The 13,177-nt window shown below is 46.9% G+C and overlaps 1 protein-coding gene across 2 annotated transcripts in view; it reads left to right on the forward strand.

The window, feature by feature from the left end:
- Window positions 1-13,177, forward strand: part of FBLN5 (fibulin 5) — a 78,882-nt gene that overhangs the window by 61,239 nt on the left and 4,466 nt on the right. For both annotated transcript variants that reach the window (XM_003902174.3, XM_009212147.1), the window contains exons 8-10: window positions 2,099-2,221; window positions 3,748-3,874; window positions 7,629-7,824. In XM_003902174.3, the coding sequence (XP_003902223.1) occupies window positions 2,099-2,221; window positions 3,748-3,874; window positions 7,629-7,824 (446 nt within the window). The remainder of the gene's footprint in view (window positions 1-2,098; window positions 2,222-3,747; window positions 3,875-7,628; window positions 7,825-13,177) is intronic.

Below are 13,177 nucleotides of genomic sequence, written 5' to 3' on the forward strand. Positions count from 1 at the left end.
ATGTAGGCTTTCTAGAGCAGACTGGTCCAGGATAACAGGGTGATGGAGAGAGTCTGTTTCTGCGCCTTCCTACTTAACCCCTTTCTGCACTTCTCCATTTCCCGCAGGCACTGTTATCCTCACTGTGTTATCACAGCTGAGTGGCCCCTCCATGTAGCCCCAGACCCCTCCTAACCTTGTCTCTCAGGGATTTGCTAAGCTGAGCTGTTCCTGGAAACCATGGTGCGTTCTCCTGTGGAGGAGTGAAAGTGGCCTAATACATGCTCCCTGCCAGAAACTGACCTTGTATTTCAGCTTTCCCCTGGAGGGTGGAGCCACAGCCCTAAGCAAAGTCTGGGAATTGCAGACCCAAAGATAAACCGAGTAGGGTCTGTTAGAGCCCCTCCCTGCCCAGTGGGAGTTGGGAGTGGGTGCTACACTCTCCATCTGCCCTGGAGCTAACCCTTCTTGGGCGATTGCCCCAACCTCAGGGCTCCCCAGCTCCACTGATCCCTCAGCACAGTTCCTCAGGGAGACATTACAGCGTCGTGTTTCCAAGTGTGAGATCTAGAGGCTGGGTTCAAGTCCCAGCTTTCCTCCTTACTTGTTATCTGTGAACTTGGACAAGTCAGCTAACCTGTGTAAGCCTCAGTTTTTCTTCTGGAAAATATGGAGAGTAATAGCACCTCCTTCATGGGGTTGAGGCGAGAATTAAATAAGAGGAGGCATGTAAAGCATTTAACCCAGTGCTTGGCATGTAGGGAGCCTCAGGGATTGACAAACATCACTACTACTCTACTGAAAGTATGAATGGAATCTACAAACTTAGACATAAAATAGGACACTCTCAGTTATGATGAGCTGGAGCCAGAGACCCGGGGCTCTACAAGGCTTCTGGGGGAGGTGGGGAGGCACGACCGAAGCAGATAATACCTGAGCACACTTGACTTTTCAAATCAGCATCCTAATTCTGCTGGCTCATAACCCATCACCTGAGGACCCCTGAGAGAGACAGGAAGGAGTTTTTCCTTCTGGGATGTGAGAGGCACGAGGCGTGTAACACCCGGAATTATCTGATGGTGGAGAGACAGCTTCTTTTGCGTTGACACCCTCTCTGGGTGACTCCAGCCACCAGCGGTCTGTGAGTGAGAGAGTAATCTGAGGACATGTCACATGGGGAAACTAGGGAAAGCAAGTTTTCGGGAAACAACAAATGTAAGAAAAACATGTTTTCTTTGGCATGCTTATCGAATGAGGTTCAAACAGGGGCTCTGTTGCCAAACTCTGTGTGTGATGAAGAGTTGGCTTTTCTGGAACGTCTGCTTCTGCATCAACCACCATAGCCCATGCGGACGAGTTGTAAATCACATGGACAGGGGCTCCCCCTCCACGTCAGGCTGGCTGGAAGCTGCTGCTTCCCTTGTCCCAGGGAGGAGCCAAGGTAGGCGGGCCACAAAGAGAAAAATAATATCCCTGCCCATCCCTCACCACTCTGGAGTTTTCTCTTTCAGGCAGTTTTTTGTTTGTTTGTTTGTTCGTTTTTCACAGTGAAGTTTTAATATAATTAAAAAATCCTGGCCTTTTGGATATATCCCTTCATTATGACGTTAGGAACAATATTGTTCCTGAAGTTGGCGAAAGGGGTGATTGAAGGGGAGTTGGCACTGTGAAAGCTGCCCCTTTGGAGGACCCTCTAGGGCCAGGGAATGTTTTTTTGGGTCTTGAGGAAACCCCCAGAAAACCCCAGTGGGCAAAGAAATCAGCCCCTTGGGCAGGTCAGAGGTGGAGGGCGGATTCCCCTACCTGGTGAAATAAGTTTATCATGAATGGAAGGTGCAGCCGAGTGAGAGGCAGATGTTGGAAGCTCGATGGAGGTGGATTTCAGCTCCATGCAGGGAAGAATTTTCTGACAATTAGAGCTGTCCAGATATCAATGGGTATCCTCAGCAGGTAGTGAGCTCCCCATTGCTAGAAGTGCTCAGGAAGTGAATTGACAGCTTCTTTTCAGTAAAGCCATCATATGTATCAAGACAGTGTGGGAGTTGGAGTAGATGACCACTCAGCTCCCATCCCCACATAGACTGGGATTATATACAGCAGGTGTAACTTGTCACCCCAGATATGGACGAATGCAGTTTCTCTGAGTTCCTCTGCCAACATGAGTGTGTGAACCAGCCTGGCACGTACTTCTGCTCCTGCCCTCCAGGCTACATCCTGCTGGATGACAACCGAAGCTGCCAGGGTAAGGCTGTCCGGAGGGGCCTGGCTGGGGTGTGTGTGAGGTGGAGCTGCTTCAGGGGGTCATCTGGAGGTCCTCACCTGGGGAATTGTGTGCAGCTTTGGGAAGGTGGCAGGGGTGGGGGTGTGAGTGGGTGCTGGTGGCTGTCATAGTGGCAGCTCTGGGCAGGATGCCTGGCCTGGTGTCTTCCCGCCCTGTAACCCATCCTTTGGCCAGGATATTGGCCACTTAAACTTCTGTAATGAACTCTGCAGATGCAGACGGCAACCTCTAAGCGTGGCTTTCTGCCTCCCCAGCCAGATCTCTGAGGCTCCTCTGAGAACTGCTCCAGAGCTAAGCAGGACTTTTATGGCCTGGCCAGAGCCTGGGCTTTCTTATGTGGCCTAGAGGGCAGTTTGGTCAGCCTTTCTCCAAGTGATCTCTCCTAGAGCATGGTTGCCAGGGAGACCTCACACACCTGACTGCTCTGTTCCTGGAAGGGTTGGGACCCAGACTGTAAAAGGGTAGGTCTTCTCCTGTTTGCCTGCTTGGCCTGGCTTCCAGCCCCATGCTCCACACACTGAGGGGTCATTGTGGAAGCGACTGACACATTCTCAGTCTCCTTGAACCTACCTTAGCTCATCGCCAAGCAAGAATTCTCCATAGTGGTGCCAGGCGACAGAAGTATCATGTGAGCTACAGATGTGAGCCATCTATGTAATTTTACATTTGCTAGTACCCACATTGAAACAGGAAAAGAAAATGGGTAAAATTACTTTTACTACTATATTCTCTTTTCTTTTCCTTTTTTCTTTTTCTTTTTTTTTTTTTTTTTTTTTTGAGACAGAGTCTCACTCTGTGGCCCAGGCTGGAGTGCAGTGGTTCTCACTGCACTTGGCTCACTGCAGCCTCTGCCTCCCAGGTTAAAGTGATTCTCCTGCCTTAGCCTCCCAAGTAGCTGGGACTATAAGTGCATGCCACCATGCCGGGCTAATTTTTGTATTTTTAGTAGTGACGGTGTTTTACCATGTTGACCAGGCTGGTCTCGAACTCCTGTTTTTACTACTATATTTTCTTTAATGCAGTATATCCCAAATATTATTTCAGCATGTCAATATAAAAATTATTGATGAGATGTTTTACATTCTTTTTAAAATTATGTATATATATACACACACACATATATATGTATATATATTTAAATTAAGAGACAGGGCCTTGCTTTGTTACCCAGGCTGGTCTTGAACTCCTGGCTTCAAGTGATCCTCCTGCCTCAGCCTCCCAATGTGCTGGGATTACAGACATGAGCCACTGTGCCTGGTTCACATTACTTTTTGATCCTAAGTCATCAAAATCTGGTGTGTATTTTCCACTTACAGCACATCTCAGTTTGGATCAGCCACATTCCGAGTACTCAGTAGCCACATATGGCCTGTGGCTGCCATATTGGATAGTACAGCTCTGTAGTAAGACCCAGCCTACCCCACCCCCACACATCTGGCCTGGCCAATAATGCTCTGCCTCTGCTTCTTGTCTACCCTGCATTTCAGACATCAATGAATGTGAGCACAGAAACCACACGTGCAACCTGCAGCAGACTTGCTACAATTTACAAGGGGGGTTCAAATGCATTGACCCCATCCGCTGTGAGGAACCTTATCTGAGGATCAGTGATAAGTAAGTCATGGTGTCCCCTTGGGGAATAGAAACCTGACAACGGCTCAGGAGGTTGGCGGTGTGGTGTGAAAGAGAGTGTACCAGCCAGGAAGTCAGGGGACCTGGCCCACTACCTATGTCATGTGCTCATGTGTGTGTGTGTGTGTGTATATAGAATAGAACCGAGTAGAATAGATAGAACAGACTGGAATAGAAAATATCAGAGTACATTGCACATAGCGAGAGTCAATATTGTTTTCTGCAACTTCTCTTTTAGTTTTGTGTGCTACTGGTTTGCAGTGCAAAATGTGTTACTGTGGGTTGTCAAAAAGTTTGCAGAACATTCCATTACAAGTTATAGGATCTGAAACACATACCTACATACAAGAAACAACTATTTTTCAAAATGTTTGACCACAACACACAGTAAGAAACACATACAAGGCTGGGTGTGGTGGCTCATGCCTGTAATCGCAGCACTTTGGGAGGCTGAGGTGGGTGGATTGCCTGAGCTCAAGAGTTCGAGAGCAGCCTGGCCAACATGGTGAAACCCTGTCTCTACTAAAAATACAAAAAAATTAACTGGGCATGCCACGCCTATAGTCCCAGCTACTCAGGAGGCTGAGGCATGAGAATCGCTTGAATCTGGGAGGAGAAGGTTACAATGAGCTGAGATTGTGCCACTGGAGTCCAGTCTGGGTGACAGAATGAGACTCTGTCTACACACACACACACACACACACACACAGTGTTCTCTATCACTCCCTCACTCATGCCAGAGCTATGCAAAGATTCTCTAGAAAGCTAACCAAGCTGAGAGTTGAGTCAGGGTTCTAGAATCTCCTCTTCCCTCTAATGACTTTGTTCTGGAAACATGGGGTCTTTTAGAGGTTGGCTCCTAAATGTAACATGCATAGGACTCACCTGGTGATCTCGTTAGAGTGTGATTCCGTGGGTTTGGGGTGGGGCCCAAGATTCTGCCTTTCTGGCAAGCTCCCAGGTGAAATGAATGCTTCCAATCTCCCTGGACTGCTCTGTGAGTATTGAGGTGCTGGAAAGTTCTCTAGTTGGTGTTAATCAAGTTTCTGATGTCATCTTGGTCAACATTTTACTAAATCACCAGATGGCAAATATTAGAGTTGAGGATAGAATTAAAGTGAAGACAACTTCCAAACGGTAAATGCAGTAGGACAGTGGCTTTCTGTTCCTGGCATACTAGGAGTTCCTTTTCCTTCTCTTTTATCCCTTTTTTAAACCGTCTTAGTTGCTCCTTGGCCTCCTATCTTCCAAATGTTCACACATTGACTTCCCTTGAGCAACACCAAACCCCCGCATGGGAGATGAAAGGATGAATCAAACACACCCATCCTGCCCTCTCAGAATACAGCCTCTAAGAGAGGAATTCATGGCTTACCAGTGGTTCCCACTTTGATAACAAATTGGCAAAAGAGAGGATGATGCCGGGACAGGTGGGTCCATTAGAGACATCTTCACTTGTTGCTAAGAGCTGTGCTTCTAAGCAACTCTTTATAACAGGGCTTTTTGACCCCCGATATAAGGGCTGTTTGTGGCAGAGCAGAGCTCCAGGCTGCTTTTCCCAGCTGCTTTTCCTGGTTCTCTCTGGGTTTTTCCAGGCCGCCCCTGTCTGTGGCTGGGGAGCTGATCCGTTTCAGCTCGCAGCACTGAGCTGGAGTTACTGGTGGAGTCTCTGGCATGACGCTGACAATGCTCCATGACTCCCTCGCTCCAGGCTCCAGTCCAGTAGGACTCCAGCAGCCCCTTCCAACTCCTTGTCCGGTTCAGGTGTCCTGTGCTTCTGCCAGTCTGAACAGGACTTGCTCACGCCTTTACCCGTGTCCAGGAATGGCCAACCTCCCTGCTTGTGTGCACATACTTCCGGCCATATGGAAGGCATTCCTTTCATCTCCACATAGCCAGAGCTGCCCCATCTTTCAGACTTCAGCTCAGATGCCACCTCTCCCAGCTGTTTGTGGTCCTCTTCAGCTGGGAGCCATCACTCCCTCCTCCAAACTTCTTTTAGAAAACAATGATTTTATATGCCACACATGATACTTTGTTGTGGCCATTTAGGCACTAGAGACGTTTTGACTTGGCTGTTTTGATGCAGCCTTAAAAAAATGAAACTTGCTCTGCCACCCAGGCTGGAGTGCAGTGGTGCAATCTCAGCTCATTGAAGCCTCAACCTTTAAATACAACACCTGTCCTGCCTCAGCCTTTTAAGTAGCTAGGACTATGGGTGTGTGCCAGTGCACCTGGTATATATATATATAAAAATATATATTTTTATATATTATATACAATATATTTATATATATTATATAAATTATATACAATATTTTATATGGTAAGAGTATTATATATATTATATATAATATAGGCTTATAACAAATATATATAATATAAATATATATTATAAATATATAATATATATTTTTTTATGGATATTGAGTGGATAATTATATTACAGATATATATTATATTTTTATATATTATATATAATATATGAGAGTAATATATATATATATATTTGCAGTCAGAGGTTCTTGAACTCCTGACTCAAGTCATCCTCCCACCAGCCAAAGTGCTGGGATTATAGGCATGAGACACCATACTCTGCGTAGAATGAATGGAAATTTATAAAAAGGAAGAGTAGGCTGGATGGTTTAGATGGAGGAGTCCAAAGGCCTCTCTGAAGAAATGACATTTGGGCTGGAACGGGAAAATGAGTTGATTTTAACTAAATAGAGTGGAAGATCAGAAGGAACAGTATGTGCAAGGGCTAGAAGGCAAAAGTGCCTCGAAGGCACTGGAGATGGTTCGATGTGGACTCTCTTTTGGAAGTAGAACCAACAGGTTTTGTGGATAGACCGGAAGTTAGAAAGCGGCAGAAACACAGTAAGACTGACTCCTAGCGTTGGCCACCACCGCACATATCAACAGACATCTTCATCCTATTGTGAACCCTATTGTGGAGTCTCAGGGCAGGGTCGGAGACAGAGGAAGGGGGTGTTAGGGGTGAATCAAGGGGTGTCTATAACAGGCATTCTTTGGTAGTAAAAGTCAGTGATTTTATATTAGGGCACTCTGTTAATAGTTGCTTCGTATTAGAGATATTTGTGTCTGTGATTTATTTCTCCTATTAGAAAGCAAACTATCTGAGGTCAGGATCTTATTATTCATTGAATTTCCAAAATGTCCAATGTCTTATCTTGTACATAGTTCTAACTCTTGTTTATCAATTATCAAATGACAATATTTGATTATATTCTATTCAATTCCATTCCATGCAGACTGAGCTGAGTGCAATAGAGAATGTACAAGGATCTCCAAGACCTGTTAATCCAATTTCTTACTTTAAAAATTTCTTTCTTCCTTTTTTTTTCTTTTTGTTTTGTTTTTTGAGACAGGGTCTTGCTCTGCCGCCCAGGCTGGAGCGGCATATTTGGCCTACATGGCAAGTGTAAACTATCTTGGAGAATGTTCTAATGTTCTGAAAACCAGAGATCTAAGGTTTATATTCTATTTAGTACCAGAACGTCTGATTGGTGAGAAAAGTCCATTCTCTAGGAAACAGAGCTCGCCTACATGCTGGAGAGTTTTTAGACTCAAGCTAGGAGCAGAGACATTCTACAGTTATGGCATTTGGATGTTAAAAATGGGATGGCCTCATTTTCAGTGTTTTAAGAGAGGAAGTAGGCACAACCAGCACCTGGAATGGATTTCTTGAGTTCTCACATGATTTCCCTTTCCACAGCCGCTGTATGTGTCCTGCTGAGAACCCTGGCTGCAGAGACCAGCCCTTTACCATCTTGTACCGGGACATGGACGTGGTGTCAGGACGCTCCGTTCCTGCTGACATCTTCCAAATGCAAGCCACGACCCGCTACCCTGGGGCCTATTACATTTTCCAGATCAAATCTGGGAATGAGGGCAGAGAATTTTATATGCGGGTAAGAGGGAGTGGGGACTGGGGACACCATCTGTAACAGTGGCCTTGTGCTGTCTCTCCCAGGAACATGCTGAATGCAGGCAGGTAAGAGTGGAGCTAGGAGGGACAGGCATTGAGAGAGAAGAGTGGACAGTGTGGTTCAAGGTCCTGGTTTCCACCACTTTCTGTGTAGTCTTACAAAAGATACTTCTCCTCCTGAGCCTCAGGATTCTCATCTGTGAAATGGGAAGTTAGGCCAAGACTCAATCTCAGGCCTCTTTTCTCCTAACATTCTGTTGGAGAGGCATTCACTTCTCCATTTTTCCCCCCACCCATGTGACGGGTATTTCTTAAGTACCTACTATGCAGGCCAGGCACAGTGGCTGACGCCTGTAATCCCAGCACTTTGGGAGGCTGAGATGGTGGATCACCTGAGGTCAGGAGTTTGAGACCAGCCTGGCCAACATGGTGAAACCCATCTCTACTAAAAATACAAAAATTAGCCAGGCGTGGTGGCGCAAGCCTGTAATCCCAGCTATTTGGGAGGCTGAGGCCGGAGAATCGCTTGAACCTGGGAGGCGAAAGTTGCAGTGAGCTGAGATCATGCCACTGCACTGCAGCCTGGATGACAGAGCCAGACTGTCTCAAAAACAAAAAAACGAAACAAAACAAACAAACAAACAAAACAACCTACCACGCACTTCTAGAAACCAAGGATACAGCAATGCAGAAAACTTCCCCAAATCCTTGCCCTCAGGGTACTTGCTTTACAGAGAATGTGTTAAAGGTGTGGCTCGCAGACGTGGGCTCTATTAGACGTGGGCTCTATCAGCGTGGTCCAGCACAGTGGCCTCTGTGGCTCTTTAAAACTGAATGAATTAAATAAAATTAAAAATTCAGTTTTTTCAGGGCACTAGCCACATTTCAGGTGTTCAAAACCACACATAGCTACTGTATGAGACATCCCAGATACAAACATGTCTATTGCCATAGGAAGTTTGATTAGACAACACTGACTTACCCACATCAGCAAAAGGTTTTAAAGCAGACATGCTACAATATGTTTACTTTTTTTTTTTTTTGTAAATTGTATGCATCTAATACTGTGTCATTTGTATTATTGAGCTTCATATCCTGCAACTCTTGGGAGCGACCACCCCTCTTTAGAGACCACTGGCTGGCCGGGCGCGGTGGCTGACGCCTGTAATCCCAGCAGTTTGGGAGGCCAAGGCAGGTGGATCACCTGAGGTCGGGAGTTTGACACCAGCCTGACCAACATGGTAAAACCCCGTCTCTACTAAAAATATAAAAATTAGCCGGACGTGGTGGCGCACACCTGTAATCCCAGCTACTCAGGAGGCTGAGGCAGGAGAATCGCTTGAACTCAGGAGGCAGAGGTTGCAGTGAACCGAAATCTTGCCATTGCATTTCAGCCTGGGTGACAAGAGCAAGACTCCGTCTTAAATTAATAAATAGAGACCACTGGCTTAGAACAATGTTTTTCACATTTCAGTGTGAATTTGGGCACTTGCCCAGAAAGCAGATTCCAGAGCTCCCTCTCCAGAGAATCAATTTCGGAAGATGATGAGTGAGGCATAGGTGTATTAATTTCCCAGTTTCCCGGGGCTGCTGTAACAAATTGCTACAAACTAGGTGGCTTACCCAGTAGTGGTGGTTCCCACCTGTAACCCCAGCACTTTGCGGGGCCAAGGCGGGAGGATCATTTGAGGCCTGAAGTTTGACACCAGCCTGGGCAATGTAGTGAGACCCTGCCTTTACTTTAAAAAACAATAATAGTAAGGCTGGGCGTGGTGGCTCATGCCTGTAATCTCAGCACTTTGGGAGGCCAAGGTGGACAGATGTCTGAGCTCAGGAGCTCAAGACCAGCCTGGGCAACATGGCAAAACTCTGTCTCTACAAAAAAAAAAGTTAGCCGGGCATGGTGGCAGGCACCTGTAGTCTCAGCTACCTGGGGTGGTGTAGCAGGGAGGTGGTTTGAGATGGGAGGATTGCTTGAGCCCAGGAGGTCGAAGGTGCAGTGAACTGAGATCACACCACTGTATTCCAGTCTGGGCAACAGAGGGAGACCCCATCTCTGAAAAACAATAAAAATAAAAACTTGGTGGCTTAAGGCAAAGGAAATTTATTGTCTCATAGTTCTGTAAGTCAGGAGTCTGAAATCAGTTTCACTGAGCTGAAATTCAGGTGTCAGCAGGGCTGTGTTCCCTTTGGAGGCTCTAGAGGAGAATCTCTTCCAAGTCTCTTCCAGCTTCTGGGGGCTGCCAGCATTTCTTGACTGTGGCTGCATCACTCCAATATCTGCCTCTGTGGTTACGCTGCCTCCTCTTCCTCTTCTGTGTGTATCAAATCTCCCTTTGTCTCCTTCTTATATTGACACCTGTGAGTAGATTTAGGGACCATTCAGACAATCCAGATAGTCTCTCTGTCCAGATTCTTAATCACATCTGCAAAAACCCTTTTCCTTATAACAGAACAGGTTCCAAGGATTAGGACTTGGATCTCTTTGGGGGCTATTATTCAGTTTACTGCACCCAGGAATCTGTATTTCTAACAGATGCTGCTGTGATCCTCCAGGGTCACTGTGGGGAGCCATATTGAAAAGGACAGGTCCATGGGAGTTTATGTGCTTTCATTAGGGACTGGGCCCTATGAAGTCATGGGCCACAAAGCAGGAAGACAGAAATTGTCCGATAAGGCTGGCTTTCCAAGGGTCCATGCTGTCCAAAGCTGTGGGACCCTCCCTGGCAAGCGACTCAGTCATTCTAATGTGGGCTCTGGAGCCATTTCTTCTACAGTTTAACAATTTAACAATTGTGTGATGTGACCTAACCTCTCTGGACCTCTAGATGAGTGTTTACTTTAGGATTAGATGAGATCATCCACTTAGCGCCCTGTCTGGAATACTGTTTTTATCAAAGAAGCGGAGTTTGGTGGTGGGAGTGAAACAGTCAATGACTTTCTTTTTCTCACGCTATTGGATCAAACCTGTGAGCACCTGGGTTACATCTCAGGTCAGTTCCCTAGGATTCACAGGCATGTTCCATTTCTATTGGACTGTCTCATTCTCTCACGTCAAAAGTCTGTGCTAGTTTAAATGGAAACTTCAACCTCTCTGTCTCTTACCCACTGTGGAGTTTCTCCCTGTCTCCTAGTTCAGAGCAGGCACGGGGTGTGGTTGGCCTCTGCCCTGCCCTCTTCTTACCCTCCCAGTAATGGTAGTGCTGGCCCTGGATCCTCCAGGGCTCACGGTGGAGGAGCAGGTGGTAGAAAGGGTAAGGTTGGGAGAGCGAGGCTCCTCCCTGATTGTTGCCATTGTAACCAGGCATTGGTGCTCCCTCAGGGGCAGAGACCCCAAAGCTGTGGCTTTCACAGGATGCTTTTTTGGGTCTTTTGGAGATTTGCCTGAGGACTTCACACTGACCAGTCCATGATATGGGCAGTAGGGCCTGTGCTTGGTCACTTGCTACTCCAAACCTCTCAGCCCCTAATTCTGGGGCTACGTCCCATACAGATGTTCCGTGGTGGTAGTGAGGTGGAGGGTGTCATGGCATCCTGGCAGCAGACCTTACACAAGGGCCTTTCAGGATGTCAACATCAGCTCCTTGCATTCCCCATTCCTCACTATGGTGTGCGGGCAGCTCAGGGCTCACACCTCCAGACTTCTCCTGGAGAGACTGGTACCACCTTCTGCATCCTTGAACTTCAGGGGTCTGCATTTCTGAGCAGTTTTTTTGTTTTTTTCTTGAAACCCCTCTTGATTGAGATGGAGGCTGGTAAGTGTGTTTAATAAAATATATGTAGAGTTGGGCACAGGGGCTCATGCCTGTAATCTCACCTACTCTGGAGGCTGAAGTGGGCGGATCGCTGGAGCCCAGGAGTTCAAGTCCAGCCTGGGCAACATAGTGAGACCCTATCTCTACAAAAAAAGATTTAAAAAAATTAGCCAGGTGTGGTGGCATGGCCTGTAACCACAGCTACCCTGGAGGCTGAGACGAGAAGATAACTTGAGTCCAGGAGTTCGAGGCTGCAGTGAGCTATGATTGTACCACTGCACTCCAGCTTGTGTGGCAGAGCGAGACCCTGCCTCTAAAAACAAAAACAAACACACGAAAAAGTATGTTTGTAGGCTGGAGGGGGTGACGGAATGAGGGAAACATCTGGCTTTGGATCACAACTTTGTAAGTCCTGTATAACCCCCAATAACTCCACATACAGCATCAGCAGCAAGCCGTGTATAGTACCTGTATGTGTCAGACACTATTCTAAGTGCTTTCTATACAGTAACCCTTTACTCTTCACAAGAATCCTATGATATAGGATGGTTTTATCCAGATTTTACAGATGAGAGCACTGGGGCACAAAGCCAAGCAACCTGCCCAACTAGTCTCATAACTAATAAGCACTGGGGCAGGATTTGAACCTAAGCAGCCTGGCACCAAATATCTGTGCTGTTACACTTTTCTTTTAGGATGGGGAGGTATGTTTTACCTGCTCTTCCAGCTTCCGGGTCTCAGAAGAAATTGAGATCACAAGAAAAATCTAACATCCAGTTACAATAGAAAGTATTCAATAAATAGCAGTTACTATTGTATAGATACTGTTGTGGCAACTGCTACCGTTGCTGCTACTGTTGTAAGGAGGCTGTGAGCTGCTGGGCCATTAGGGCTTGGGAATGCTACCCAAGGGACTAGAGCATTGTGTGGGAGGTGGGGCTGGATGGCCGTCCAGGCTCTCACACCCTAAGATTCATTGATTTGATTATAAGCACATGGGAGGAGCTTCATCTCACCCCGCAGGCAAACCACACACACTCGCATGGACACACGCACACACTTATGCCCACACGTGTACATGTATGCACACACAAGCCCATTCATAAGCCTTACTGGCTGTCTGTCTCTCACTGAGCCCTAGAAAGAGGACTGATGATTGGCTCTGGTCAGGTGGCTTGGGGGTCATAATTAGGGCCAGAAGAAGGAGCAAGGTCATGGGGTTCAGACTGTGCCAAAGTGCACTTACTCCATGTCACACATGGATCAAGTGGCAGGGCCCATGGAAGCTGGCCTGCTGCAGCGTGGCTGTTTGCCACAGGTCAGAACATGCCATCCCACAAGCTGATTGGAACAAACCTGAGTGCATGTGGGATCAGGGCCAGGAAGACATACGGCTGGTGGGCTGTTGGCAGCCGACGCCCAGCGTGGTCAAGTCCACTGGTGTTCAGTCATTCGTGTGCATTCTTCCGTCACCAGCATGCATTCAGCACCACTGTGTATGAGGCTTCAGGTCAGGCACTGAGCGTTGAGAAACAAACAGGATGTGGTCTCTACCCTGGAGAAACCCACACACACCTTAGC

The sequence above is a fragment of the Papio anubis genome, chromosome 7 (genome assembly GCF_008728515.1).
Source record: "Papio anubis isolate 15944 chromosome 7, Panubis1.0, whole genome shotgun sequence".
NCBI lineage: Eukaryota > Metazoa > Chordata > Mammalia > Primates > Cercopithecidae > Papio > Papio anubis.